General features: G+C 52.3%; 4 protein-coding genes across 14 annotated transcripts; 2 read left to right on the plus strand and 2 right to left on the minus strand.

Moving 5' to 3' along the window:
* Nucleotides 1-3,021: 3,021 nt before the first annotated feature.
* On the plus strand, nucleotides 3,022-6,799 carry LOC101394465 (tubulin alpha-4A chain). Its single transcript, XM_004427586.3, has 4 exons — nucleotides 3,022-3,102; nucleotides 4,855-5,077; nucleotides 5,367-5,515; nucleotides 5,760-6,799. The coding sequence occupies exons 1-4, from the start codon at nucleotides 3,100-3,102 to the stop codon at nucleotides 6,729-6,731; spliced, it is 1,347 nt and encodes a 448-aa protein (XP_004427643.1). The 5' UTR covers nucleotides 3,022-3,099; the 3' UTR covers nucleotides 6,732-6,799.
* Nucleotides 6,800-8,359: 1,560 nt separating this feature from the next.
* On the minus strand, nucleotides 8,360-11,581 carry STK16 (serine/threonine kinase 16). Of its 5 annotated transcripts, none has more exons than XM_087424781.1 (8): nucleotides 11,548-11,581; nucleotides 10,995-11,184; nucleotides 10,131-10,416; nucleotides 9,812-9,945; nucleotides 9,534-9,654; nucleotides 9,310-9,405; nucleotides 8,794-8,915; nucleotides 8,360-8,683 (listed from the first exon to the last, which is right to left on the minus strand). In XM_087424781.1, exons 2-8 carry the CDS (start codon nucleotides 11,078-11,080, stop codon nucleotides 8,545-8,547), a joined length of 984 nt encoding a protein of 327 aa, XP_087280907.1. In that variant the 5' UTR covers nucleotides 11,081-11,184; nucleotides 11,548-11,581; the 3' UTR covers nucleotides 8,360-8,544. The 5 variants fall into 5 exon arrangements, with proteins under 5 accessions (XP_087280907.1, XP_087280908.1, XP_087280910.1 ...); XM_087424782.1 differs by lacking the exon at nucleotides 11,548-11,581 and adding an exon at nucleotides 11,385-11,500; XM_087424784.1 differs by lacking the exon at nucleotides 11,548-11,581 and having other exon boundaries at nucleotides 10,131-10,334; nucleotides 10,995-11,378.
* Nucleotides 11,582-11,695: 114 nt separating this feature from the next.
* Nucleotides 11,696-23,964, plus strand: GLB1L (galactosidase beta 1 like). Of its 5 annotated transcripts, none has more exons than XM_087424791.1 (18): nucleotides 11,696-11,839; nucleotides 13,085-13,169; nucleotides 13,351-13,517; nucleotides 13,773-13,923; nucleotides 14,089-14,149; nucleotides 17,888-17,982; nucleotides 18,083-18,272; nucleotides 18,345-18,403; nucleotides 18,507-18,628; nucleotides 18,735-18,775; nucleotides 18,976-19,094; nucleotides 19,396-19,470; nucleotides 19,572-19,661; nucleotides 19,798-19,911; nucleotides 20,184-20,315; nucleotides 20,547-20,762; nucleotides 20,926-22,278; nucleotides 22,379-23,964. In XM_087424791.1, exons 2-17 carry the CDS (start codon nucleotides 13,101-13,103, stop codon nucleotides 21,193-21,195), a joined length of 1,971 nt encoding a protein of 656 aa, XP_087280917.1. In that variant the 5' UTR covers nucleotides 11,696-11,839; nucleotides 13,085-13,100; the 3' UTR covers nucleotides 21,196-22,278; nucleotides 22,379-23,964. The 5 variants fall into 5 exon arrangements, with proteins under 5 accessions (XP_087280917.1, XP_087280919.1, XP_087280916.1 ...); XM_087424793.1 differs by having other exon boundaries at nucleotides 18,083-18,257; XM_087424790.1 differs by having other exon boundaries at nucleotides 18,083-18,403.
* ANKZF1 (ankyrin repeat and zinc finger peptidyl tRNA hydrolase 1) lies at nucleotides 21,293-27,642 on the minus strand. 3 transcript variants are annotated; one of them, XM_087424789.1, is made up of 13 exons: nucleotides 27,256-27,642; nucleotides 26,012-26,124; nucleotides 25,692-25,794; nucleotides 25,352-25,569; nucleotides 24,900-25,012; nucleotides 24,659-24,806; nucleotides 24,147-24,375; nucleotides 23,814-23,963; nucleotides 22,658-23,144; nucleotides 22,384-22,495; nucleotides 22,085-22,252; nucleotides 21,864-21,949; nucleotides 21,293-21,640 (listed from the first exon to the last, which is right to left on the minus strand). In XM_087424789.1, exons 1-13 carry the CDS (start codon nucleotides 27,401-27,403, stop codon nucleotides 21,517-21,519), a joined length of 2,199 nt encoding a protein of 732 aa, XP_087280915.1. In that variant the 5' UTR covers nucleotides 27,404-27,642; the 3' UTR covers nucleotides 21,293-21,516. The 3 variants fall into 3 exon arrangements, with proteins under 3 accessions (XP_087280915.1, XP_004427640.1, XP_087280914.1); XM_004427583.3 differs by having other exon boundaries at nucleotides 25,376-25,569; nucleotides 27,256-27,641; XM_087424788.1 differs by lacking the exon at nucleotides 24,659-24,806 and having other exon boundaries at nucleotides 24,147-24,205; nucleotides 25,376-25,569; nucleotides 27,256-27,641.
* Between the last annotated feature and the right edge of the window lie 8 nt (nucleotides 27,643-27,650).

Raw genomic sequence — 27,650 nt, forward strand, 5'->3', positions numbered from 1 at the left:
TTTTCCATCTTCTAGAGGCTGCCCGCATTCCTTGACTCATGGCCTCCTTCCATCTCGAAAGCCAATAATCACATCACTCTGACCTCTGCTTCCCTGACTCGGACTCTCCTGCCTCCCTCTTCCATTTATAAGGACCCTTGTGATTACATTGGGCCCACCCAATGTAATCAGAATAATCTCCCATCTCAAGATCTTGACCTTAATCACATCTGTAAAGTCTTTTGCCATGTAAGGTAGCATAGTCACAGGTTTCAGCGATTAGGAGGTGGACACCTTTGGGGGGCTATTATTCTGCCTATCACAATTGCTAAATGGGACTTCGGGCCTGGTGTAGCCAGATCTTCCAATTCTTTTCAAGAAATCTGGATTTTCTATGACTGTCTAGAAAAGAGTTAACATAACAGCAGCCTGAGACTGTTATTCTTACAAAGTCCTGCTTGCAAAGTTGGCTCTTGGCATCTGGGAACTGGCTCTTAGAGTGCTCCCAGTCAACAGTTAACTGATAAGGATGGTTTATTGTGCCTACGACGTGTGTAAGCAGTATGGTTTATGTTGAACGTCTGCTTTTCTTCTAGGAGTCTGGAATTTTGGTATGTGCAAGGCAGAGGTGCTTATGTGACCAGCCCCCACTAAAAACTTTGGGTGCTGGGTCTCTAATGGGCTTCCTTGGGCAGAAACATTGCAGGGAAATGTTGCTCCATTTTCATTTTGGAGAAAGAGTATGCTGTGTGAGCCCTTATGGGAGGGAGAGGCCATAGGTTCCTTCAGACTCTGCTTATATCTTCCCCACATGAGCCAGCTGTGTATCCTTCCTACATCACTGTAATAAACCTTAGCTGTGAGCACATCCTTATGCTGAGTCCTGTGAATCCTTCTAGCAAATCTCCTAAGGGGGGGGGGTGTCTTGGGGATTCCCCAACACAAAGACAATTCCTGATGTTTTTCATTTTCTGAACGCTATGGGGGTTAACACTGTGAGGGTCAAACAAAACATTTCTGAGAGGAAATCTGACCTCCAGGCTGCCAATTTGCAACTTCTGGCTTCTTAGAGTTTTACCCTAACTTTAGTCCCATCTCTGAAATGACACAATTCATCTGAAACACACTTAGCAAATGCTTATCATGTGCTAAGCACCAGACTAGGAACCAGGGACACAAAGATAAATAAGATACAATCTTACCTTCAACAAGTTTGCTATCTAGTAAGATGGACATGTACACAAATACTTGCAGCATGTGTTCCACGCACTAAAATAAACGAATAAAATGCTCTAAGAATGCAGACAGCTGCTTACACGGTGCTTTGCTGTGCATGTACACATCCCTAAATTCATCTGATCCTCACAATCCGATGTTGTTATCCCAGTTTTACAAACGAAGAACCTGAACTGAAGGTCAAAGAGGTTTATGGTTTTGCTAAGATAGCTCAAGTCTCTTACGATACTCACTCAGCTGGGGTGGGGGTACACAAGGAAAAAAGAGGGCCGGGGAAGGTCTGCGAGAGGCCATGTGTCCTGTAATCACCAAGGTCCTTGCTCTGTAGAGACCAAGACCCCATTTCCTGCAACAGCCTCACTCCATGCCCTTGTCAGTTTTCTTTTATTATGAATGAGTCTTGTTCTCCCAACCAGATGGCCAAGTCTACTGGGAAGAGAGACCTTGTCATATTTCACTGTATTCCTTTCCATGCCTTGCCTAAGTAAGGTGTCAATTGGCTATTTGTTGGTAGAAAGTTGCCATTGCTAGCTATTTCATCCTGTTGTTGTATTGTCAGACAGCCCCGGCCCTAGGAAACAGAGGCAGGTGAATCTTTTCCAAGTGACTAGCCTAGGAGACAGGTTTCTTAAGAACGTGCCAATGGGCATGTGGGGCACTGGCCTGATGATTTTCCCAGTGAAGGAGACAGCTAGAACATGTAAGACATGTAAGGGAAAGCAGAAGTAGACTGAAAAGCCCATTCTTGTAACAAATGGAAACGAAATGTAGAAAGCAGGAATAGCTTCTGCTGAAATCTCGGCCTGAGCTCTGAGGGCCTTAAGATGCAGGTGGCAGGTCCTGCCTACCACTTAAGATCAGAAGAGGACAGGAACGTGATGTCAGAATTTCCATTTTCTTTTTTTCCTCTTCACAGTCAACAAACATTCTGAGACCTCCCAACAACGCTTTCAGGGTGGAATCATTGTCTCCTTGTCACCAACGAGGATGCCAAGGACTCGGTGAGGTTAAGCCATTTGCCCAAGTTCACAGAGGGCGGGTCAGGATGCGAATCCAGGTCCTGAGAGCTTCAGGCCAGAGCTCCGGCGGTTCTGGCGGCAGGCAAGTGGGCAGGTGGCAGTGGCGAGGGCTCGCTAATAGTGACGGCGATGATGACGGGGCCACTGACCGGTGGGCAGCCGGCGAGCCGCGGCAGATTCCAGGGGTCGGTCCTAGCAGATAGGCTGCGGGGCTCGGCTCTGCGGGGCAGCTTAAGGGATCGGCACCCTGGGGCTCAGGCTGTGCAGCCCCCGGTCCTCGGCCGCCCACAGGCGGTGGCGAAGGCCAGCCGTCCGGGCCGGGGACCAGCAGACCGCGTGCCGCTGCAAGGGGTTCCCCGGGCCGGAGCCAGGCAGCCGGCCGGAGCTTCCAAGGAGGCGGGGCGAGGAGAGTACGGGCGAAGGCCGGCTGCAGCCACTTAGGAAGGACAGTCTCTCCAGCACCCGGCCCAAATCAGAGCACCTGAGCAACCGGCGCCCCCATGACGCAGGTGCAGGCGAGAAGCACCCTGGCAGTGCGTCCTGCGTTCCCGCAGCGGAGCTCGGGAGGCCGGAGTGTCGGCTCAAACCCGGGAGCGAAGGGTTAAAGCCCGGGCGGCTACACGTAACCCAAGTCCGACAGGTGAGGGATCGCTGCGCCGCAGGGGGAGGGGACCAGCCCTGGCCCCACCCCTCGGGGCCGCCCACCCCTCGGGGGCGTGGCCTCCGGGCCGCCCAGCCCCCAGTGGGCGAGCGGAGCGCGCGGGCCCGCCCCCCACCTATAAGAGCGGTGCGGCACTGCAGCTAGCGCACTTCTCACTGAGACCCGTCACCCGGACTCTGTGTGAGACTTACCGCCGGACTCACCATGGTGAGTGCGGCCCCGCCGGCCCGCGCCTGTCCCTAATTGCCCCTCTCCTTTGGGGACCCTTCCTCCCGGGATGCTCGGGGCCCTCCATCCGGCGTTCAGGGTCTCGAGGAGATGCGAGGGTTTTTGCATTCCCCCCACCCCCTCCTGGTGACTTTGGCCAAGCCGTGTTGTCCACTTTCGGAGTCTGGGGAAGTGGGGTTGGGGGCGGGAGGTAGGATTGTTCACTAGCAGAGAGGAGTCCTCCTGGAAATCTCCTCCTGCTCCACCAGGCATTTGTGCCCTAACCCTCCGGAGGGGAGTCACGCAGTCCCGCGCCCAGTACTTTCCGCGGGCGAGGGACGACCCGCTTGGCTGCCCTCGGTCCCTAGCCTCCCCGCCATCCCTCCAGTCCCTGGAACTGACCGAACACGTGCTTGGCGCAAGAAGGTGGAAACGGGTCAGATTACTGGGTGCAGCATCCCCTTTTCCTCCGACTGTGTACATCCCTCTTAGCCGCATCCCCCCCTCCGTGACTCAGCACCCCGCTTCTGAGGCCAGAGAGGTGGCGGGAATGGGGTTCGGCCTCGTGAGGCGAGCCGGCCCCTCTCCAGCCGGACCCCGGGTGAACGGACGGGCAGAGACAGCTGGCGCTGAGCGAGAGCGCGGGCCGAGGCCAGGTTGGGGGGAGGGGAGAGAGGTGTGTGTAGGGGGTGGTATTTATAGCCCAGGGACCACGGCCGAAATCCAATCCTCGCTTTCGGCTGGGATGTAACTGGAAAGAATCTAGAAGGGGAGTGAATGCAGGGCCAGGGTGCAGGATGCCGCTCACTCTGCCCAGGGCAGGGCGGGTTACCTCCGGGGCCTCACCGCAGGTTCCGCTTCCTTTTCTGGGTATTTGGAAACCTTCACCCCGCCATTTCGGTGCTGGGAAGGGAGGGTGCGCGGGCCCTGCGCCCGCACCACTTTGGCTCTTCAGGGGTTAATTTCAGAGTAGCAGGGATGAGCCTAGGGCAGCGAGTGTCCCAGTGCCCGCGCCGCTCATTGCCCCTTATTGCCCGCACCTGCCGGCTGTGCTTTTTCCGCGAGGGCTATGCGGTTGTTGAAGATGGTGAAGACACCCAGAGTGTGGGAGGTGGAAGTGGGGAGAGGAGCCAGATGGGCTTGATCCCCAGAGCCAAATGGGATTTGCAGGAGGGGAGAGGGCATCCTGATGGCGTGTGGTCAGTTAATGCCAGACTGGAAGGCTGAGATGCCTCTGCAGCCCACAGAAAAGAAAGGGGGAGAGGGTAATATGAAATTCTAGTTGTTCATCCTCAAAGCAAAGAATTAACCCAGTGGGGGGCCTGTAGCTATGACCTCCCAGCTCTGGAAAACCTTCTGTGCCTTCTCAGGTTCTTGAGAAGCTGGTTTGTGGGAGTAAGGTCAGGAACAGCTGGAAAGTCGCTTGTCCTTGTCTCAGTTACTGCGGTGTCTGCCCTGCTCACATGCATTTGCCCTCTCCGTCCTCCCTGAGTGTCCTGAGAACGTGGCAGGGTCATGAGGAGCTGCAGCTCTTTCTTGAGAAGGTCCCCACGGAGTAGACTGAGGCTGGGAAGTCCTATGCAGGGGAGCCTGGGCAGGCTGCCAGCCTCTTCTGACCTCTGCCCAGCCCTAGCCTCTACTTTTGCCAACTGAGTCATCCTAGCTGGTAGGTGGTAGGGTGGGAGAGAGGCTCATCAGGTGAGGACTTGTAGATCTGGGGCTTATGCTGTGTCCCCTCTCTTTACCCCTCAGCGTGAATGCATCTCAGTCCATGTGGGGCAGGCAGGTGTCCAGATGGGCAATGCCTGCTGGGAGCTCTACTGTCTGGAACATGGGATCCAGCCTGATGGGCAGATGCCCAGTGACAAGACCATTGGAGGAGGGGACGACTCCTTCACCACCTTCTTCTGTGAAACTGGTGCTGGAAAGCACGTGCCCCGGGCAGTGTTTGTGGATTTGGAGCCCACTGTGATTGGTGAGAGGAAGAGGGGGTGGAATTGAGGGGAGTGGAGAGCGACTCTAAGCTTCTCTCTGGAGGGAGGGTGTCCAGACCTGGCTTTCCTGGCCCTGCACGCTCGCCCTGTTTAAAGCTAAAGAAGGCAAACTTATCGCAGGCTGGTCTGGGCAGCAGCTTTGGGTGTCTCTCTTACCCTGCTATCTCAGGCTGGCAGAAGGAGGAGCTCCTCCATACATCTGACCGAAGCTACCAGGCTGGGGGAGGGAGGGTCCTGCTGAGCACAGCGCTGTGGTTTGTGCCCTTCCAGATGAGATCCGAAATGGCCCATACCGGCAGCTCTTCCACCCAGAGCAGCTCATCACTGGCAAGGAGGATGCTGCCAACAACTATGCCCGAGGCCACTACACCATTGGCAAGGAGATCATTGACCCTGTGCTGGACCGGATCCGCAAGCTGGTGAGAATTTGGGATGAAAGGAGGGAGCTTTTGAGACCACGTTAATGGTCAGGAACATTTTTTTTTAGATCTATTTCAGGGGGTCATCTCTAATTGTATGTGTTCCAGAGTGTGCTGCTGCTATGGAATACTCATCATCTTTGCCCTGACTCCTGAGATAGTTTAGGCTTCTATGGGACCAGAAGATAGCATTCCTCAGACCCCTCCCCTACCTACATTGCTCTTTCTCTTTCGCACCTTGCAGTCTGACCAGTGCACAGGACTTCAGGGCTTCCTGGTGTTCCACAGCTTCGGAGGGGGCACCGGCTCTGGCTTCACCTCGCTCCTCATGGAGCGGCTCTCTGTCGACTATGGCAAGAAATCCAAGCTGGAGTTCTCCATCTACCCAGCCCCCCAGGTGTCCACAGCCGTGGTCGAGCCCTACAACTCCATCCTGACCACCCACACCACCCTGGAGCACTCAGACTGTGCCTTCATGGTGGACAATGAAGCCATCTATGACATCTGTCGTCGCAACCTGGACATTGAGCGCCCGACCTACACCAACCTCAACCGCCTCATCAGCCAAATCGTCTCCTCCATCACAGCTTCCCTGCGCTTCGACGGGGCCCTCAATGTGGACCTGACAGAGTTCCAGACCAACCTGGTGCCCTATCCTCGCATCCACTTCCCCCTGGCCACCTATGCGCCAGTCATCTCTGCAGAGAAGGCCTACCATGAGCAGCTGTCAGTGGCAGAGATCACCAATGCCTGCTTCGAGCCTGCCAACCAGATGGTGAAGTGTGATCCCCGCCACGGCAAGTACATGGCCTGCTGCCTGCTGTACCGCGGGGACGTGGTGCCCAAGGATGTCAATGCCGCCATCGCTGCCATCAAGACCAAGCGCAGTATTCAGTTCGTGGACTGGTGCCCCACGGGCTTCAAGGTTGGTATCAACTACCAGCCACCCACTGTGGTGCCCGGGGGTGACCTGGCCAAGGTGCAGCGTGCCGTGTGCATGCTGAGCAACACGACCGCCATCGCCGAGGCCTGGGCCCGCCTGGACCACAAGTTCGACCTGATGTATGCCAAGAGGGCGTTTGTGCACTGGTACGTGGGCGAGGGCATGGAGGAGGGTGAGTTCTCTGAGGCCCGGGAGGATATGGCTGCTCTGGAGAAGGATTACGAGGAGGTGGGCATCGACTCCTATGAGGACGAGGATGAGGGAGAAGAATAGAACAGCTGCCTGGAGCCCACGCACTATGTTTATTGCAAAATCCTTTCGAAATAAACGGTCTCCATGCACGGTCTCTTGTCCCTTCTGTGAGTGCCCGAGCTGCCGCTTCCCCTTTGTGCTGCTTCTGCTGCCGCCCTATTTACTGCTCATGACCCTTTCCCTTCCATGGCTGAAGGTGAGACCTGCCAAGGGGTCCTTGCCAGGCCCAGGAAACATGACCCCAGGGTCGCCTTCCTTGACGTAAGGTCCTAGGGGCGCCCACGATAGGGAGGAAATGAGGACCGAACCCTGGATCTGTCTGTCCAGCCACAAGCTGCTGTAGGATACGAGTCTTCACTTCCTTTCCAAGTAGGAGTTAAAGTCCAGCACTTTCTGTATTTGAGAGTTAGACTGCTACCCTATTCTGTTGCTGCTTCTACATTCACCAACTCTGGAAGCAAGGCTTGGCCCAAGCATCTCTGTGTTATGAGGGCTTGGGAGTGGGGCTGAGCTGGCCCAGAGTTCCTGGGCATGGAGCCTAGTCATAAGCTTGGGGGATGGGAGGGAACAAGGGCAATCTCCTCAAGTTCTGTGTGTCCCTGCGTCTCCCAGCAGCTTTGCATAGCTTACTGTCTGCCTTGCTGCTTTGCCAGAGCCTAGGGCTGTGCCATTAAAAGTCAGGTCGTCTCCCGTTTGTGCTTTCTTTCTGCCCTCAGCCTCTGTGCTAGCTGGGGGGAGCCTCCTGCCAGGGCCCTGGGGAAAATCTCAACTTTGCTAATAGGCACCCCAGGACCCACACTGACGTCAGCATGTGGGGGTGGGCACGGTTGGGGGGCAGAAGCTTCAATCTCAGGAGCAGGAGATGCCAACCCTGCCCTTGCCTCCCCTCCCTGCTGATTCAGGGACACAGTGCCCTTCCCTGGGGAACAGGTTTCAAGCCCAGCAAAGGCAGGGCCCCTGTTTACTCAGCAGACTAGGCAGGAAGTGGCAGCTGGATACTGCCACGCCACAGTGGCCTCATTAATCATTAACCATGTGTGAGCTAGAACCATCTGGGCGAGACTGGGCCAAAATGGCTGCCCCCTCCACTCTCCTTGCCCCCAGGCTGAGGCTGGGAGACCTGCTATGTCTCAAAGCTTCCTCAGGTATCTCCACCCAGAAGCCCTTGCCTGGCAAACCGGCTGGGCTGCTTTGACTAAGCTACCCGCCCCTGGGACCAAAGGAAGGAAAGGAGTTGAGGGTGCTTTTAGGGGGCCCTGCTCCCAGTTCTTGGCATAGAAGTCAGCTTGAGCCAGAGTAGCTTTATGTTTTTGATCAAGACAAGCTAGAACTGCCCACCGCCAACCAGCCAGCTCTAAGGTAAGGATACCCGCCTCCTTACATGGAACGATGAAATCACACCATTCCTGACTCTACATCAGTCCCTCTTCTTCCCAGGCTGCTCCCCTGGAAATGACACCCAGACTCCAGACCCCCTGCACCTCTTCTCACTGTAGGAACAATGAGGCTAAGATCCACACCAAGCTATTTTCACTTTATTCTATTTATACATTCTCCTGCTCCTCGAGTTGGAGCAGACATGATGGAAGCTCAGCAGTCCTGCTCAGAGCCTTGACATATTCTATCCGTTTCCCCTTCCCCATCCCCCCCACACCCCAACTCAGGGCCCCTGTCCCGTTGTCGCTCTTGGGTGAAGAGAGCAGAAGCAGAGAAAGAAGACTGAGCTGCCCTCAAATACAAGAGAGCATCCTGGATATAATGGACAGATTCCAGTGAGGGATGGGAGACTCTTTCCAAGGCACAGGGGCCACGTCCTCAATGTGGCCACGTTTATTCAGATTTGGGTAGTGTGCTGGCCCGGAGCTGAGGGTTGCAGTGCCTCCAACTGACTGAGGAGGAGAGGAATGTGAGGGCGCTGCTGCGGGTCCACGGTCATCATGGAGGCCAGCAGCTGCCGCAGTGCTGAAGAATGCCTGTGGGAGGAGGGCAGGGTGACTGCAGGGCACCCATCCCCCGTGCTAAGGCTCCGACTGTGCTCATGTCAGGGAGGAGTCTGAAATACTTAGTGCCCGTTACCGCTCACCTGGGGCTCTGCGGGATGCTGAGTTGGTTCTGCACAGCAAGGGCCACACTGTCACCCTTCTGGAACACCATGTCATAAGGGCCTTCCCCAAACATCATGGCATATAGCACACAGCCTAGGGACTGAGCATAACTTGGTTATTCCTTGGAAGAAGACCAGTGGAGGTGATCACTCTCCTCTTAATTCTGTAGTGAAAGGAGACTACATAAGCCAGAAGGACTATGCCGACCTCAGCCATGTCACACCACCAGGGCTCAGAGAAAACTGCCAGTTAGCCAGAGGCCTCTGCACCCCTTGCTTAGTCACTGCCTTCAGCCCTGACATTTAGCTGTACCCCAGGATTTAACCACTTCCTGAGCAACTGAATACAGTGACAGTTCCCAGGAAGGAAGTCAAGGGGGATGGGGATATATATGGTTCCTGGGGCCCCATGCACCAGAAACCTGCTCCTCTCCCCCACCGTAGGTGCAGAGCAGTATTCCTCCCCACCCAGATTCCCACCCACATGCTCCTCACCCAGACATCAGTCCGCTCATCGATGACACAGTGGCTCTGCACAGAGAAGAGCTCCGGGGCCCGGTATGAGATGGTGCACCGCTGAGCTGCCCAGTCCTGGAACAGTGGCCCCAGAGCTCAAAAGTGGGACAACAGGTCATGGTCATGTGACCAAACTGGGGCATGCAGCAGAAGGGGTCAAGGATGGGGAGCAGGTGGGCAAAGGAACCTGGAGACTCTCTTACCTGCAGGGCCAGAGCCTGGCGGGAGCCCTCCACGTGGATGCATGCTTGATTCATGGAACCCAAGTCCATTAAAACCGGCTGCCCCTCATCTCCAAGCAAGATATTGGTGGGCTTCAGGTCCCTGTAGGGAAGTGGAAATGACCCATGAGTGTCCCTGGACAGGGAAGCTGGAATCCCAGAGGGCAAAAGAATCATGGGAGGAGAGCAGAGATCTCTCATTTCTCTTGGTGAGGCTCTTCCTTTCTGTCCCAGCAGGGACACAGGGCCCTCCCACTGACCTGTGGGCATAACCCTTGGCATGAATGGCCTCAAGGCCTCTGCAGATACCCAGCAGCAGCCGAAGGATCTGATCTTCAGTCAAGAAGTTGCCTTTGTCCTTCAGCCTTTCTATCTCGGTCCACAACGTACCTCTCTGCAACACAAGTTTCCCCACAGTTGGAGAGGCTTTTCAAGTCTCTGCTCCCTGAGCCTGATCCCTTCCCTATGTCAAAAGCCTATCGACCCTTTCACCACACACACTCCACAGTCACCCTTGGCTTCCTCTGAACCCCAAGTGGTCAAACCCAGGACATGGCTTCTGTTTCCTAACATGCTTGCCTGCTCACATAGGCCTTGGGAGGTGGCTCTGTTGCAACCCCCTCTGTAGCCAGGAGACTTTCTGACCTTGAAGAAAGGCAGCAGCAGCCAGGCCTCATGTTTACTGCCCCGCTCCTTCAGACAATAAGCCACAAGGCGAAGGATGTTGGGCTGATAGAAGAGGCGATGCATGTCTGCTTCTCGTTGGGCGTCTTCCCGGTCCTGCTGCTCGTGACACAGGATTCGCTTCAGGGCGTAGAAGTGTCCATCATGTAACCCCTCCACTAGGTCCACATAGCTGAACCCACTGTGGGCCAAAGGGGTCAGTGAAGGACCATGGTCATCTCCCACATGGCTTGGACCCAGAAGAACTCCCTGGGAGAAGAGGGGGCTGTCTTTCCCATTTATTAGAAACCCTCCCAAGACGTGGCTCTAAGAGACATCTGAAGACTATTACACTTTGAGCTCAAGAGCAGGGACATAGTAATCTTTGAGGTTCCACAGTCATAATGCAATGCTCTGAAAATGACAGATGCTCAATAAATATTAAATAAATAATAGTCAACATTTATCAGGTGCTATGAACCAGGCATTGACCGAGACATTTTATATGTGTTCTCTCTTTTAATCCTCACAGCTCCATCAGTGACACAAGATCATTATCTCCGTTAAGGAGATGAAGAAACCATGGCTTATCAAGGTCACACAACGTGGATCTAGGAGGCCTGGCCCCAGAATCCACTTTCTTGACTACGTGTAGCTAGGCTCCGTCAGGTGAGTTACAGGATACGTTAGAGAATAAAACCTTTATGCCCCTATCACGTGCAGACTTATGTCCCCCAATCACAACCCTGGGGACCAGCTAAGTGATTTCCAAACACTCACCCCTCCCCGAGTTTCTGGATGAAGAGGTAGCGCTTATTGTCAATGACGACAGTTCCCCGAGAGCAGGCACAGAGCGCGTGGCCCATAGTGTCTCAGTCATCCTCCTCAAGGACGTTCTGAGGCTGCCAAAGAGTTCGTCCAGGTTGAGTGGGCTCCTCCAGGCGACGCACTGGAGGCCCAGCGGATCATGCTGGAAGGGAAAAACCGGCAGGGTCGCGGGTCGGGCACAATCCAGATGACCCCTGGAGTCCCAATGTGGAGAGCTCAGGCCCAGGTCTCGGAACCTAGAAAAAACGGGCCCTGGCGACGCCAGCTCCAAGAAGCCTGGGGTCAGGTGCCTTGAAGCCTCAGGCCACACACTACCAGACGCTTCCTCCACCCCCAGCGCACCTTCGGGCGGCCCCGGCTCCCACGCCCGTCGCGCCGCAAACGTACGGCGGAGGCCAGTTCCGGGGGGCCGGGGGGTGCGAGGCTCGGGCCCACCCGTTGCATGGCCCACCCTCGTCCTCGGCGCACAGAGCCCTGGGTTACCCAGCCCAGCCCCCCTACTGACCTGGCTCCTGCCAAAGAGAAGCGCCAGGGACCGGAAGCAGTGGTTACGTCATCAGTCCGCGCTGGCATAACGGCCCGCGGTCTCCTAGCAACCGCCGGGCGTCCGGAGGATGTGGGGGCGTGGAGCTGGGAGGCCGGGGGCGGGCTAGGCCTGGGGAGGACCGGTCCCAGGACCCGCAGAGGGTTCCACGCCTGGCCTTCAGTAGGGGTCAAGACGCAGGCACCTACGGCAAAGGGGAGCAAAGCCGGGCTCGGCCCGAGGCCCCCAGGACCTCCATCTCCCAATGCCGGAGGTAGGAGGCCTCATACCTCCGGCGCGCTGGGTGGGTGACTACAGTTCAGCCCGGAGAGGGACGCAAGGAGGGGGGGAGTACTGGCTGCCTGGACCCCTGGAGCTCTGATCAGTACAACCTGGGAGGCTCTGGCCTGTATCCCACTACCTCGTCTCTGGGCTTAAGAGCTCAGGCTCTTGAACCAGACTAGGGTCTAAATCCGGTCTTAATAGGTCTGAGGTCTCAAGCTGTGTGACCTCAGACAAGTTACATAACCTTTCGGAGTCTCTCTTTCCCTAACTGTAAAATAGGTATAATAGCACCTAAAGTTAAGTGCATGAACAGTGAGGCCAGACTGCCTAGTTCAGATCCCAGCTCTACTAAAATAGTTGTGTGACCTTGGACAGGCTACTTAATGTTCTCGTTCCTCGATTTCCTCATCTGTAAAATGGGAATGATAATTATCTATCTCATCCAGTTGTCTGAAGATTAAATGAGATGTAAAGTGCTTAGCACAATATCTGACACACAGCCCTCAGTAAATGTCAATAAACAGAAATAATAATAATTATTATTATTACCCTGGTTCTCACATCCTAGGTTTGGGACTGTGAAGGCAGGAGTGGAATTCATAAATTCCCAAGCCTTGGCACCAGGCAGCTGTTTTTGACATCTCTTGCCCAGGCAGGCAGCGATCAATTGGAAAGGGGTGCTCTTACAAAGAAGATGGACTGGTCTGGATGGTCTCTTTTGCTGAAACAGGGCTCTCTAGGAAAAAGATCCGTTTTGTAACCCGCCCCCCCCCCGCCCCCCACATCACTGGGAAGATCTTCCTACAGTTTCCCTTGGTTCGGAACCTGTTTTAGCCCCCGGTTCTGACATTCATCTAGATTTAACCTGCTATGTGCCTGGCCCTGTGCTAGAAGCTGGGGATTCAAAATGGGCAAAAGGCACTTCCCATCCTCAGGGAGCTCAGTCTAGTAGAGCACTGCTTAGGATCGCCCGGGAATCTTGTTAAAATACAAATTCTGATTCTATAGGTCAGAGGTAGGACTCTGCATTTCTAACAAGCTCCCAGGTGATGCTGAGGAAGCTGGTTCAAATGTAAAGGATTTTACACACAGTAGAGTAGCGGGTGGCTGCAGGCTGGAGACAAAGTCCAGGCTAATTGCCTGGCAATTTGAGGTGGTCTCCGCCCCCTTGCTCTCTGAGGTTCCCTCCCAGGAATCCACCACGTGATGGTCGGTCCGCTGTCTCTGACTCTAGGACCCCGCTAAGCGCCATGGCTCCCAAGAAGCCCCGCTGCCTTCCCTCCCTGCTGCTGCCGCTCCTGACGCTGCTGCTGCCCCAGGTAAGAAGAGAGGGTTGAACCGGCCGGCTGGGTGCAGTGAGGTGGGATCGGATCTGGCGGAGGAGAGAAAGAAAGTGAAAATAACAAAACAACGGGCAGGGCTAGTTCCATCTCATCTGCTCTTGGGAGACGCTGACTGCCCACTCCAGACCTCTGCTGAGCACGGTCTGTCCCCTTGCAGGCAGACACTCGGTCGTTCGTAGTGGATCGGGATCATGACAGATTTCTCCTGGACGGGGTCCCGTTCCGCTACGTGTCTGGCAGCCTCCACTACTTTCGGGTACCGAGGGTGCTTTGGGCAGACCGGCTTTTCAAGATGCGAATGAGTGGCCTCAACACCGTGCAGTTGTAAGAAGTGCTCGTGCAAGCCAGGGAGGGGTGGGATTTACTCTTCCTACCACCCCGTTACGGGGCTCTGGACAGGAAGACTGGCTGGGTATGAGGAGGGATTAGAGCTCAGAGCTTCCAGGCCAAGGGTGGGAAAGGGCGGGCCAGGACCTCCTTCCAACAACTTCCTGGAGATTCCCTGCAAGGCCTGAGCCCTTAGGCCTCCCCGGCAGTCCCCTACCCTCCTTGGGCCCTGTTAACCTCTTCCTTTCTCAGTTATGTGCCCTGGAACTACCATGAACCAGAGCCTGGGGTCTATAACTTTCATGGCAGCCGAGACCTCATTGCATTTCTAAATGAGGCAGCTATAGCGAACCTGTTGGTCATACTGAGACCAGGACCTTACATCTGTGCAGAGTGGGAGATGGTGAGTTAGTTGGAGAAGGGATAGAACCACAGCCACCCATGTGCAGTTCCTACTATACCCATGTGCCCACACTCTCGGGCCACTTCAACTTACTCTCTTCTTATCTCCCTACTCCACTCTCAGCAAAACCTACATGTTTCTTTGTTGTCTTCGTGTTTGTCTCAGGGGGGTCTCCCAGCCTGGTTGCTTCGAAAACCTAAAATTCATCTGAGAACCTCAGATCCAGGTGAGTTGAGACAAAAGATTTACCACAGGAAAAAGTAAACAATAACAAAATGAGTCATTTGGGTGCCCAAAACAGAAGAGAGTGTCCCCCGATTGGAGATCATTCATTCAAATATTTATTGAGTGTTTCCTTCATGCCCAGCAGGATGCTAGAATCAGGGGGACCAGACAGACCCAGTCGCTGTGCAATGCAACTTATAGTGAAAGAAGCAGATTCTTAAAAAAACCAAAGACCTCTAAGATTATTGCAAGCTGTAGAGATACCACACAAGAAAACAGACAAGGAGTTGAGATCGTGAATAACACAGTGGGCCTCTTGTAGGTGGGGAGGTCAGAAAAGGCTTTTCTGAGAAGATGACATTTCACTTGACTCTAGGGAAGGGAAAGCTCTGGTCATATGAAGAGTGAGGAGAGAACGAGCAGGTAGAGGGAATGGTATATTGTAAGACCCCGAGAATATTCTTCTCTGGGAAAGAATATGGCATGGTTGAGGCCAGCATGGCTGGAGCATAGCGAGTAAGGGAGAGAGCAGTGTGACATGAAATTGGTGATAGATAGTAACTATTAATGCAGGACCTTGTAGGCCATTGTGAGGGGTTCGCATTTTATTCTAAGCACAGTAGAAAGCCATTCAAAGAGTATAACCAGACATACCTGGTTTGTTTTCAAATTACTTTAGCCTGGATATGGAGAATGGATTGAGGGGAGCAAGGGTGGAGGTGGAGAAACTAATTGGGAGACTATGACTGTGGTTGAGGAGAGAGATGATGGCTCCTGGACTAAGGTGATGGTGATGGAAATGGAAAGAAGAGGGCAGAGTTGAGATACAGGTTGGAGATAAAAATCACCAGGACTGTTGATAGAGTTTGATGGGAAGAGGAGGGGCGGGGATAGTGTGGGTAGGGGCCGGAAAGAGAGGAATCAAGTTTCTGGCCAGTCAAGGTGGTGGTGCCATTTACTGATACAGGGAAGATAGAGAAGACTAGGAGTGGCAAAGGAGCAACTCTTGGGGGTAAAAACAATACTTATGGTCATGTTAAATTTTTATCATATCACACTCAGGTGAGGATATTGCAAGCAATAGGATGTGTGAGTGTGGAGCCTCGGGGCGGGGGGGGGGTCTGAGCTAGAGAGAGAAATCTGGGAGTCGTCAGTCTAAATATGGCATTTACACCCATGGGGACTGAGACATCACCTGGGGAAAGAGCATAGAGAAACAAACGATGAGAACTCAAGATTAAGCTCTGAGATGCCCAATATTTCAAGGAATTTGGATTTCATTTCAGGTGCAAATAGTAAGTCATTACAGCAAGGGAATAACTTTATCTGATTTATACCTTTTAAAAAGATCATTCTGGTAAATGTCTTATATCTGCTGGGGAACTCTCTAGGTACTGTTCCACTTCTTAGGGTGCTGGAGAGCTTTATGTCCCTTACGGCATTTCCTAAACTCAGTTGACTATGAAATACGTTTAAAATGATAAAGTATGGCTGGAACACCAAACATGTAATCTCTGTTTTTCTCAAGAAAACCAGTGACCTCTTCGTTGCTAAATCCATGGTGATTTCTTAGGCCTCATCCTCCTTGACCAATCAGCAGCATTCGGCACAGTCTATCACTCTGTCCTTTGAAATACACTCTTCTCTTGGCTTCCATGATACCACACTATCTGGTCCCTGCCCCTCCCCCCTAATCTTTTTGACCACTTCTTCTCAGTCTCTTAGTCATTCTTCTTTATTTTCCTTTCCGCTAAATGCTGGCTTGTTTTAGGGCTTAGTCCTTGGGTGCTTTTCCTTTCTAACTATGTTCACTCCGTAGATGATCTCATCCTTTCGCCTGGCTTTAAATTCCATCTAATAGGTAATAACTCTGAAATGTGTATCTCCAGTCAGGACCCTCCCTTGGCCTCCAGAAATGTATATCCAACTGTCTACTTGGCTTCTGCATTTGGAGATCTAAAAGGCATAATGATGCAACTCAACTCCCGTATTGCTTCCCAAACCAGCAGTTCCTACAATCTCCCCATCTCGGTTAACAGCAACTCTGTTTCCCAACTGATCGGGCTAAACACTATGGTATGTTTGAGGCCTGTTTTTCTCTCACACCCCACATTCAATCCATCAGAAAATCCTGCCAGCTTTATCCTCCAAATATATCGAATTCAACTACTTTTCATCACCCCCACTGCCACCACCCTGGTCCAAACCACCTCTCAGCTGGACTATTTTAATAGCTTCCCAACTGGTTGCCCTTCTTTGCCCCTCCCCCATGTAGTCTATTCTCAATACAGCAGCCAGGGGGATCCTGTTAACATGTTTAATTATCTTGGATCATGTCATTTCTCTGCTTAAACCTCTCCAATAGGTTCTCATGCAGAATATGACCCATGGATTCCTTAAAATGGTCTACTAGGTCCTACCAATTGGACAGGCACCTCCCTGACATCTGCCCTTCTCCTCATTGTCCAGCGGCCTCATTGCTGCTCTTCAAACCCACCAGACACGTTCCTGCTTTGAGGCCTTTGCACGTGTGCTCCCTCTGTCCTCCTGCACAATCTCGTTCTCAGGGAGGCCTTCCCTGGGCTGCCCTCTAACAAACATTTAAGCTCCCACCCCACCATTTTTTATCCTCTTTCTCTGCTTTATCTCTTGTCCTTGGCATTAATGCACTATATATTTTACCTATTTACTTATCATCTGCCTCCCTCACTGGAAATTCCACGACAGCAGAGATTTTTGTCTGTTTTGTTCTATTCTATATCCCTAATACCTAGAACAGTGCTTGGTGCAGTCAGCAACCATAAATATTTGTTGAATGAGATTTAATGTCTGCTTGGATCAAAGGAGGCAATAAAACCTAGGCCTCCTTTATACAGAACACAAAATGTAAAAGAATTAAAATGTTTTAAGAATACGAAAATATCCTTCACTGAACCCACCTTGGAGAGTCTGCTTTCTGCTAGGCATTGTCTTCAATGATAGGGATGCAGGCAATGAAGCTGAGAGACAAGGTTCCTGCTCACTAGTGGGGGAGACCAACGGTAAAGAACTACGGAAATAAATGCTTCATTGTAATTGGTTAAGTGCTTCAAAGAGAAGTATGAGATGATGCGAGAGTGTATAACAAGGGGGTCTACCCTAATGTGGGACATCAAAGCTTTTCTTGAGGAAGTGAGATGTAAGTTAGGACCTGGAGCCTGAGTTGGAGTTGGCTAGGTAAAGAGGGTGGGGAGAAAGTGTCAGGCAGAGGTGATAACATGCAGGAAGACCCTGAGGATGAATCCACAAATAGGAGTTGAGAGTTTAAGGCATGATGCCTACTGTAATGATCTTTCAATTGATGACTTCAATCCCTAGACTGTCAGGGTACAGGTCAGACAGTCTACATTTCTGTGAATTCCCGTGCTACTTCAGAGCAATCTCAAGTATACACTGATTATATAATAATAGCTCCATACGATGTATTTAACATTTTTCTTCCATTTAAAAAATAACCTTACGAGAAATACAACTTTAAGGTTCCCTATGTTCAAATTTCATTGCCATGCAAACATACAAGTGTTAGGGTTGAGAGTTTCTTCTGACAAGAGTAACTGCTCCCCAGATTTAGTTGTGGACAAGTGGATGCAAACTGCAGCCCTGAGTTCAGGCAGCACCGAAGTTGCCAGCACTGATGCCGGGGGTGGGGGCTGCAGAGATGGGGGTGTCCTAACAAGCAGAGCACTGCTCCTTCCTTTAGACTTCCTTGCCGCAGTGGACTCCTGGTTCAAGGTCTTGCTGCCCAAGATATATCCATGGCTCTACCACAATGGGGGCAACATCATTAGCATTCAGGTACAAGTGGCAAGTTGACTGGGCAAGGGGAAGGAGGTGCCAGGGGTCCTGAACCTTCTCCACCTCATAGCTGAGCTCCACCTGTCCCTTCCCCTGGCAGGTGGAGAATGAATATGGTAGCTACAGGGCCTGTGACTTCAGCTACATGAGGCACCTGGCTGGGCTCTTCCGTGCGCTGCTAGGAGACAAGATCTTGCTGTTCACCACAGATGGGCCTGAAGGACTCAAGTGTGGCTCCCTCCAGGGACTCTATACCACTGTAGACTTCGGCCCAGGTCTCCTGAGCAAGGGTGAGGAGTGGAGTTGGGGAACGGGCCCCTCTTCTATGATGTTTATCTTTCACCTTTGCCTCCTTTCTGCAGCTGACAACATGACCAAAATCTTTGCCCGGCTTCGGAAGTATGAACCCCATGGACCACTGGTGAGGAGCCAGAAGGGAGGGCAATCAAAGCAAGAGTCAGGGTTGGGATTGGGTCCAGCTCAGCTCTCATCTCACTCACGGCTCCTTTCACTTCACACGCTAGGTGAACTCCGAGTACTACACAGGCTGGCTGGATTACTGGGGCCAGAACCACTCCACACGGTCCATTCCATCTGTAACCAAAGGACTAGAGAAAATGCTGAAGCTGGGAGCCAGTGTGAACATGTAACTGGAGACACTGGGGCCAACATGAATCTGTAACTGGGTGTTGGGAAAAGTTAAGATTCAGTGGGTCAGCTTGTACCTTTCCCCCCACCCTCCCCCACTTCAGGTACATGTTCCACGGAGGTACCAACTTTGGATACTGGAATGGTGAGTCCAGATGCCCCCTGGGGCAGAAGCAGGGAGGTAGCAAGGAATCAGAATTTGATGGCTGGGGGCATTAGGATGTCTAGAAGCTGGATATGGCCACCACCGCCCCCTCTGATGTCAGAATTCTCTGCATGAATTTCTTTGCTTAGTGTCTATCATCTGAAAGATATATTGAATTAATTAAATGGGTTTGACCGCAGGTGCTGATGAGAAGGGACGCTTTCTTCCAATTACTACCAGCTATGACTATGATGCACCCATATCTGAAGCAGGGGACCCCACACCTAAGCTTTTTGCTCTTCGAGATGTCATCAGCAAGGTGCCCTACCACTTCATTAAGCGCCAAAGGCTTTTATTAATTTGGGGGAAGGGAGTGCCCAAATTGTTCGTAAAGGGATTGTTGTCGGGGCCACAGAGCTCTCTGAGCATCACATGGAAGCATTTCCCACCCACCCAAATGGGACTCTCTGGGGAGATACACAAATATGTACAAAATTACTGGATCTTCATGACCCCTGAAGCCGTTCCCTGGACCCCAGGTTAAGAACTCTGTGCTAGGGTCTTGGCATAGGGGTTGTTTGTGTGGTTTTCTTATGACTCCTGAGAGAATTTGGGCTCAGTTCCAGGAAATTCCCTTGGGACCTTTACCTCCCCCCAGCCCCAAGATGATGCTCGGACCTTTGACATTGCACCTGGTAAGCTCCTCCCCATTTTTTCTCCCATTCTACTCCTTGATTCTCTAAATAGCCCAGTCTGTCCTGCCCTCAGTTCTGATACTTCCCCCTTATTCTAATAGGATGGGGATTTGCTGGATTTCCTAAACTTCCTGTGCCCTCAAGGGCCCATCCATTCAATCTTGCCAATGACCTTTGAGGCTGTCAAGCAGGTAAGGCATAATCTCACATTTGGTGGGTATGGCAACCTTCCTCAACAGCTGTAGCCACAGGTTCCCTCAGCTCAGCATTTTGCCCACCCTTTCTTCTCTCTCAGTCCATCTTAAGTACTCCTTCTTCCCTACCCAGGACCATGGCTTTATGTTGTACCGGACCTTCCTGAGCTATACTGTTTCTAAGCCAACACGATTCTGGGTGCCAAACAACGGAGTCCATGACCGTGCCTACGTGATGGTGGATGGGGTGAGTCCCAGTTTCCTCTCCTCCCCGGCACCCTTAAGCCTTAAGTCCCCATATCTACCTTTTCCCATTGCCTGCTCACATTTGCAGGGTGTCCAGGGATAAGCTGGGATGAGAAAAGGTTCAACTAAGGATAAGGTTCCAGAATGGATGGGTAACTGACAGAAGGGCTGCACTCTCTTTGCCCTCCAAATAAGCGTCCTAACGTGGCTTCCTGTGTGGTGGCCACGAGCTAGACGCTGGGCCCTTCCTCTCATAGAGACTCTCATCCACAGGTGTTTCATGGTGTTTTGGAACGAAACATGAAACACAAATTATTTGTGATGGGGCAAGTGGGGGCCAAACTGGACGTCTTGCTGGAGAGCATGGGGAGGCTCAGTTTCGGGTCTAACAGCAGTGACTTCAAGGTAAGCTAGTTCTGCGCGCCCCCTCGCCCTCATACTCTTACTGACCAAACTCCCTTGGAAAGATAGGAGTCAAATGGCAGATAAACAAGAGCCATGTCCTTAGGAGTTAGGCAGCAAAGCAGTGGCTTCCGGTATCTGGACATGGCCACTAGCTGCATCCCAGGACTTCGTTAGGGACAGTCGGGCCTCAGAGCTTAGTGAGTGATGAATGCGCCTTTGCCTTCTCCACAGGGCCTCTTAGAGCCACCAGTTCTGGGGCAAACAGTCCTTACCGAGTGGCTGATGTTCCCTCTGAAAGTTGATAAGCTTGTAAAGTGGTGGTTTCCGCTCCAGCTGCTGAAAAAGTCACGTCCTCAAAATCCCTCTGGCCCCACCTTCTACTCCACAACGTTTCCAATTTTAGGCTCAAGTGGGGACACATTTCTCTACCTACCTGGATGGACCAAGGTATTGCTCACGATGCTGGTTGGGGTGGGGAGTGGGGTGGGAAGAGAGGAAAATCATGGAAGGCGGGGAGCAGAAATTATTCCTCATTAGAAACCCCAAAGGGGATGATTCTCCCCCCTTAAGAGCTGACCCTTTATTTTCCTCTCTCTTCCCTCCTTCCCAGGGCCAAGTCTGGATCAATGGGTTTAACTTAGGCCGCTACTGGACAAAGCGGGGGCCACAACAGACCCTTTATGTGCCAAGACCCCTGCTGTACCCTAGGGGAGCCCTCAACAAAATCACGTTGCTGGAGCTAGAAAATGCGCCTCCCCAGCCCCAAATCCAGTTCCTGGATAGGCCCATCCTCAACAGCACCTTGCATAGGACATACATCTATTCCCTCACAGCTGATGTACAAAGTACCCCTGAGCCAATGGAGTTAAGTGGGCACTGAAAGAAAGGTAACCCTTGGACCTGGGACATGGAGGGGGCAGGATGCCTTGGTGCTGGCCACAGTGACCACATGGAACCACAGGCCACAGGCCTGAATGTAAGTTCAAGGGCAGTTTCCATGCCAAACTTTATTGTGATTAAAGTTCCAGAGATGGTCCCACCTCCACACACCTCTGTGGCCCTGTCTTTGCCCTGGTTCCCGAATGCCCCTCACCCTAATCTTCCAAATACTCTCCGGTTTCGAGGGAAGGAAGAAACCTAGGGCTAGTGTGAAGGTGCCCTCGCAGGGCCTAGAGCTGGCCCCAATCGGAGCTGTAAGAGATCAGGAAGAGGGCTTCCCAGCCTGACGGCGGTGATGCTGGAGGCAGCGTGTGGAGCAGAAAGAGAAGTCGAGGTAGTGAAAAGGAATGAGGCCTTGGAGGGATGTCCCACAACTCCAGCAGCGTCTGAACGAGAGGAAGAAAATGGCTGGACTGGTACCCCAGAAACTTCCCAATGCAGCTCTCCCCATCCCTCCTCCTGCCATTTGTTTTGCCTCCAAAGGTTTGCAGAACATCTCAAATCCCCTCAACAGCCTTTCAGAGTCCTGTGCAGACACTCATTCCACTCACCCCAAATGGTCCCCACAGCATCACAGTTTGCCCGCTCCCACCTGCCCCCTCCACGTACCGAACATTGACGACGGCAGGGTCGGGGAGCTGAGGGGCAGGGGCTCCCGACTGGGCAGCGAGGCGGCGCTCTGCAGCCAGAGCTCTCTGAGGGGAACAGGAGCTGCGTTCAGGTCAAGGCCCCAGTGGTGGAGAGCATCCCTAAGAAGTGACGGCTGCACACTAGGAAGGGACCGGACCTCTAAGGAAGTTTCGCCGTGGAGAGAGAAGCTGCAGCCTCACCTTCTCGCGGTCGCTGAGGGCGGCAAAGCGCCGCTGCTCTTCTTGCTCCCGCGTCTCCTGCTCCCGCTGCCTCCGCTGCTGTTCTTCCCGCTGCCGCCGGGCTGCCTTCTGCGCCCTTTTCCGCAGAGCCTGCCGCGCCTCCATGTCTGGTGTCAGTGGCCCTGGCACCTGGAGGATTCCCGGGAAAGTATGAGGTAAGGCCTATGCAAACTATGCTTGGTAAAACTGTAAGAAAGGAGGAAAGATCTAGCCAGGATCTATGGTGCCTTCCCACTCTGCTTCTTCCTTTTCCAGCTGACCTGAGCCTTGTTGTAATCATAAGCATCTGGATTCTTCTCCATGAACCTTCGGAACTCATTGCGTGTTGATCTGTCAGCTGCAACTGTATACGGTGGCCGGGCCCGGGAGTCCCTGGGTGCGAAAACCCAAAAAAATGGGTTCAGCTTGCCTCCTGCATCTCCCAACATCACCCACCCAGACCAAGGGGCATACTGTCGAGTAGCCAGTGCCAACGTTAGCCTCCAGATCACCCTCCCTACCTGAAAAGGGACCAGCAGGTGGACCCCTACTTACAGCACAGTGGGGTCGGCACCTGCCTCCAGCAGCAGGCGAACCACTGAGCCTCTCCCAGCTGCAGCTGCTGCGTGCAGGAGGGTGAAGCCACTGGAGCCCAAGGGGGCGCTGAGCAGAGACAGAACTCCAGGGTCTACGGGGCTGGCTGCTAGCTGGAGCTTCAGCATCCCAACGTCTCCAGCTCGGCAAGCAGCTAGAAGCACATCCCAGAGCTCTGGCTGACCAGGGGCCTTGGCCTCATCCAGGGCAGGCCCCAAAGGGGCTGCAGGTGCCTGGGCCGACTGTGAGAAGGCCTCATCTTCTTGAGCTTGCTGGAGAAGAGTCATATGTGCCCCAGCCTCCAGGTCTCGGCTTTTCTCCCTCTTGTTCCTTTTTCTCCTCCTCTGCTTGGGCAATACCTCAAACTCACGAAGATCCAGGGTCCCAAGTGTCAACTCAACTAGCTCCAACTGTACCTGGAAGCTGTCCTCTTCCTCTGACTCTGAAGCTAGGGAAAAAATTGACGTGTTAGATCCATCTAAAGAATAAGCAGAGGGTGGAAGGGTGTGGGCTGCCCCAGATGTATAAGAATGTACATAAAGAGATAATCCAGCATCTTGAAATAATATTGTTTGTATTCTGTCACCTGAGATAAAGGAGCACATCAAGGGCTGAAGCCATTGGTATCACATGCAGAAATGGGGCTCGCAGCCCAGGCCCAGAAGGAGCTCTACAGGGACAGGAGTCTCTGGGCATTCCCCGTGAGCAGCCTCGGGATGGTGCATAGCAGAGGAAAGCCTGGGGGCAGTGACAGCCGTGCAAGCCAAGAGTATGCAGCCAGGGAAGCAGCCCTTAGCCCAAAAGCAGAGCATCCAATAAGACAGGTAAATTATGTGAGATTCGCCCAACACATATCCAAGCATCTACTACATGCTAAGACTTTTCTACGTGCTGGGAATACGTCAACGAACAAGAGATAATAGGAGATTTGGAAAGGTCACTGAACGTGTCTCAGTAATTGCTACCATATGCCCCATATTATTAACAGACCTGTGTGTGTGTAAGGGCTCATCTATAAATAGGGAAGTGGGTCAGTTATGAGAGTAGGGGATTTGCCTCTTGCATTTCCAGGACAGACCCAGATAGAAATATGGCAATTCCCAGATGGTGCTCAAACCCTGTTTGGGAGCGTCCTCGTTCTGCCCAGCTGCCTCATTTTCATCGCTGGGGACCCTTCTTTCTTCCTCAACAGCCTTCTTCCTCTCTCTCATTGTCTTCCAGTGTGTCTGAGCTAAGTCCAACCTGACTGTCTCCCGGGGGTCTTCTCCTGCCATAAAACAAAAGATGTTTCTCAAGTTTAGCTGAGGAGAAGCCAGCCCAGATTTCTCTCAGTGAAGATGCCATCAGGCTGCAGTCCTAGAAAATTATCTGGATGCACAAATGAGAACCTGAAGTTTGAAGTTTGGGCTGGAAGGTCTAGGGAGTCTAGGGATCTGGATAAAAGGCTTACCATAAATATGCAGGGTGGTCAGCTTATGGAGCACACGCTGTAGCTCTTGGAAGGTGGGTCTGCGGGTAGCGAGGGGGATATCCCAAAGTCGGGGATCCCCCCGTTCCAGGGGTGCCCCGTGGCCTCCGAAGAACAAGGACCGGCCAGAGCGAGGGGCACGCAGCAGTATTGTCCCAGCCTCCCCCAGTGCCTTAGCCCAGTCTGGCCCTGCCAGCAGGTCACGAACATCCTGGAGAAGACAGTAACTCAGCCCTGCATGGCTTCACTTGCTGTTAAATCTCCAACCAAAAAATGGCCCACAAATCATATGAAGAGGTAGAAGATGACACAGAGAGAGGAAGAATGAGAGGACTAAGACTGCTGAGGATCCATCCCTATTCTGCCTTTGTCTCCCCAGAAATAATGAAGGCTGGAAGGATACAGGAGTCAACCTCCCTACTGTAACATTTAATGAGTTGAGAAAGAAAAAAGTATGGATTAGAGTACCACCAGATGTGGGACACCCAACTCACCTTATACAGTGTGGCTTCATTGTAGCGCCTCAGGTTGGCTCCAGCAGAGCGAGAAGCCCCACCCCGGGCATCCCGAAGCCCCTGGGCTGTGCCCCGCTTGGCCCGCACTGTGTAGCGGTGAAAGGTTTTGTGTGTCACCACTTCTCTTCTGTAGACAGCACAGACTCAGTACTGGAAACCAGCTGGTACTCCCAGGCTAACAGGATCCATTCCATCCTCACCCCATGCAGCACCCTCTCACCCTTGGAAAACGGCACCAGCAAAGTGCCCAGCTGCAGCCATGAGCACCACGCAGGATCTGGGACCTCCACTTTGCAGGTTCTGTAGCAGCAGTTCTGGTTCTTCTGGGGGCACCTGGACGACAGAGGAGCAGCACAAACATCCTATCTGTTGCATCCACTGAGAGCAAGAAACCAAGTGCCACTGCTAACAGCTTCACACGCATTCCTTCATTTAATACAACCACCCCAAGGCTCATCAAGATCAAGTGATATAATCACAATTCAAACCTAGATTGGTCTGTTTCCAAACTTGATTCCATTACACTTGATCATTCCAGGATTCAGGCCAGTTCAATCCAAAACTATGCTGTCAAGTGTGATACCCACACCCAACAGGAAGGAAGGGAAGAAGTGAAAAATGGACTAGGCTATGGGGAAATCTAGAATGACTGTATAAAAGGCTGGAGTTCACTGCACAACCTGTGCTGACACTTGCCTGGCGAGGACCTAGGACACAGCGATAGGCATAAAGAAACTGGCCCTGCGCATTTTGGAAAAGAACCCGATGTGGGTGGAAGCCTCGGGGTCTGTTAGGCTTCTCCAAGTCAGGCCTCTCCTCATCCAGTATCTGCAAGTCCTCCTCATTGTCTGAGTCTGAGTCTTCTGATCCTGAGATGCTGGAAAGATCTCCTGAGAACAACATGAGATACACGAGTTTGGTGCCCTATCTCTGACCTCTCCTCAAGCTCCTCCACTAGGGCCTTCCTCCACCCCATGTCCTACCCCCACACGGCTCTCCCACCAGACCTCACCTGTGGAGCTCTGCTTTTCAAAGTCCACGGCAGACAGGAAAGGCTTGTCCTTGAGACGCTGCTTTAGGTTAAACCGATGCCAATCAAGCTTATAATGTTCCCTCTAGCAGGAGGAGAGGGAGGCAGAATGTGGAAATATGCCCAGCCTGGCGTTTTATGATACCCAAGACCAGTAACAGAACTCCAGGAAGTGTGACCAGGTAACACCAACTGCCATAGTCAAAACATGGACCTCTATTAATTAAAGACAAATGTCTGCCTCTCTTCACCCACCATTATACTTTTGCTTCTACCATTTAGCTCTGCACCTGGCCCTTTACCTGTTCCTGGTGGTTCTGGAAGGTCTGGTCACAGGTTGAACAAAGTAACTTCTCTGAAATATCTGGAGGACCCTGGAGTGATTTTCTTTGTGGGCTTGCTCTCTCCCCTGAACCTAAATAAGGGGAGGGTAATTAGAGGTAGAAAGGGAGCCCAGGGGCCGGCCCCATGGCTTAGCGGTTAAGTGCGCGCGCTCTGCTACTGGCGGCCCGGGTTAGGATCCCGGGCACACACCGATGCACTGCTTGTCCAGCCATGCTGAGGCGGCATCCCACATACATCAACTAGAAGGATGTGCAAGTATGACATACAACTATCTACTGGGGCTTTGGGGAGAAAAAGGGAAAAAAAAAAGGAGGAGGATTGGCAATAGATGTTAGCTCAGGGCCGGTCTTCCTCAGCAAAAAGAGGAGGATTGGCATGGATGTTAGCTGAGGGCTGATCTTCCTCACTAAATGAATGAATGAATGAATAAACAAACAAACAAATAAATAAGAAAGGGAGCCCAAATCCACAGTACCAGAATTACACACAAAGCAGAGGAGGATACAACAGAACGAGATGGCATGTCCTTGCCTTCAAGGAATTTATAACCTAGTAATTGCGAAGAAAATGGCGCAGCAATCACTTGGTACAATAAATATGCTTCTGAAAAGATGTATGTAAAATGAATATAAATCAAACATTGTATTTAAATTAACCAAAAGGATTGTTTAGAGGAATCCTGTAGAAAATAATTTTTGGTAAGGTTAAAATTATTTTTAACTGTGCAAAAACCACTTCTGAAATACCAGTTTTTTAGCTTACATTTCCAATGACAGTGTGCAGTTTGGTTTTAAAAAGTATAAGAAAAACAGCTGGAAACAAACCAAAGTTGTACAAAACCAATAAAAAGTCTTATATTTAGCAAGAAGGAATGATTTGATTGGAATCCAGTTAAATTTAGACTTATATCTAGGAATTTTGAAAATATATCTAGGAATTTTCAAGTATTTCTGCAGGCAGTGGTGTAACGTGATGAGACATAAGCAATGGCAAGAGATCTGTTAAGACAATTCAGGGGCCTGTGCTGGAAACAACCCAGAGATTGAGTGAATTTAAGATAAATTTTATTAAACGGAAAAAGATGTCAATAAGGGCTCCTCAGCTGTGGAATACCAACAAGAATGTGTTCCCTAGAAGAGCAATACGCTCCAAAGAGCCCTGTCACGTTCCTCATGGGTGCACACCACGCCTTCCCGGGTACCTGGACAGGAAGTCTGCAGAGCCTGGGCCAGAGCCTCCCCGGGAGCGTGGCTCACTAGGCGGAGGCCCTGAAGGACCGGAGCATCCACGCTGAGGTCAAACAGGGAGACCGACGCAGGAGCCTGGGCTGCAGCTGGAGCCGGTGACATGGCTGAACAGAAATTACTGAGAAGCAGCTCCTGGACCGGAAAGGGGGTAGGAAACAGAGCTCCCCAAAGCGAGATCCTACTGCCGCGACTCCCGCATGCGTGACTTGGTCTCCCCCACGCCGCAAGACACCCTGGCCCTCACCCTGGTACCAGGAGTCAGTTCTGGGGTTAATCCGTGACCCCAGCCCGCTTTCTCCCAAGTCCAGTCTCGGGCCACACAAGAGTGAAATGGGGGCGCATCCACCTT

The sequence above is a fragment of the Ceratotherium simum genome, chromosome 37 (assembly GCF_057802395.1).
Source record: "Ceratotherium simum simum isolate JZ-2026a chromosome 37, ASM5780239v1, whole genome shotgun sequence".
Classification (NCBI taxonomy): Eukaryota; Metazoa; Chordata; class Mammalia; order Perissodactyla; family Rhinocerotidae; genus Ceratotherium; species Ceratotherium simum.

Excerpts from the sequence above, each read along its gene's own strand:
- LOC101394465 (XM_004427586.3), top strand. Across the intron at positions 5,078-5,366 it reads TTTGGAGCCCACTGTGATTG|ATGAGATCCGAAATGGCCCA; the intron begins GTGAGAGGAAGA and ends GTGCCCTTCCAG. Across the intron at positions 5,516-5,759 it reads TGGACCGGATCCGCAAGCTG|TCTGACCAGTGCACAGGACT; the intron begins GTGAGAATTTGG and ends CGCACCTTGCAG.
- GLB1L (XM_087424790.1), top strand. The coding sequence starts at position 13,101 with ATGGCTCCCAAGAAGCCCCGCTGCCTTCCCTCCCTGCTGCTGCCGCTC. Across the intron at positions 13,518-13,772 it reads GGCCTCAACACCGTGCAGTT|TTATGTGCCCTGGAACTACC; the intron begins GTAAGAAGTGCT and ends TTCCTTTCTCAG. Across the intron at positions 19,471-19,571 it reads GACCTTTGACATTGCACCTG|GATGGGGATTTGCTGGATTT; the intron begins GTAAGCTCCTCC and ends TTATTCTAATAG.
- ANKZF1 (XM_087424789.1), bottom strand. The coding sequence starts at position 27,403 with ATGTCACCGGCTCCAGCTGCAGCCCAGGCTCCTGCGTCGGTCTCCCTG. Across the intron at positions 25,795-26,011 it reads TCCAGAACCACCAGGAACAG|AGGGAACATTATAAGCTTGA; the intron begins GTAAAGGGCCAG and ends TCCTCCTGCTAG. Across the intron at positions 21,950-22,084 it reads CCCTCAGCGACCGCGAGAAG|AGAGCTCTGGCTGCAGAGCG; the intron begins GTGAGGCTGCAG and ends TGTTCCCCTCAG.
- STK16 (XM_087424781.1), bottom strand. The coding sequence starts at position 11,080 with ATGGGCCACGCGCTCTGTGCCTGCTCTCGGGGAACTGTCGTCATTGAC. Across the intron at positions 10,417-10,994 it reads ATCCAGAAACTCGGGGAGGG|TGGGTTCAGCTATGTGGACC; the intron begins GTGAGTGTTTGG and ends TTTGGCCCACAG. Across the intron at positions 9,655-9,811 it reads GCCAAGGGTTATGCCCACAG|GGACCTGAAGCCCACCAATA; the intron begins GTCAGTGGGAGG and ends ACTTCCCTACAG.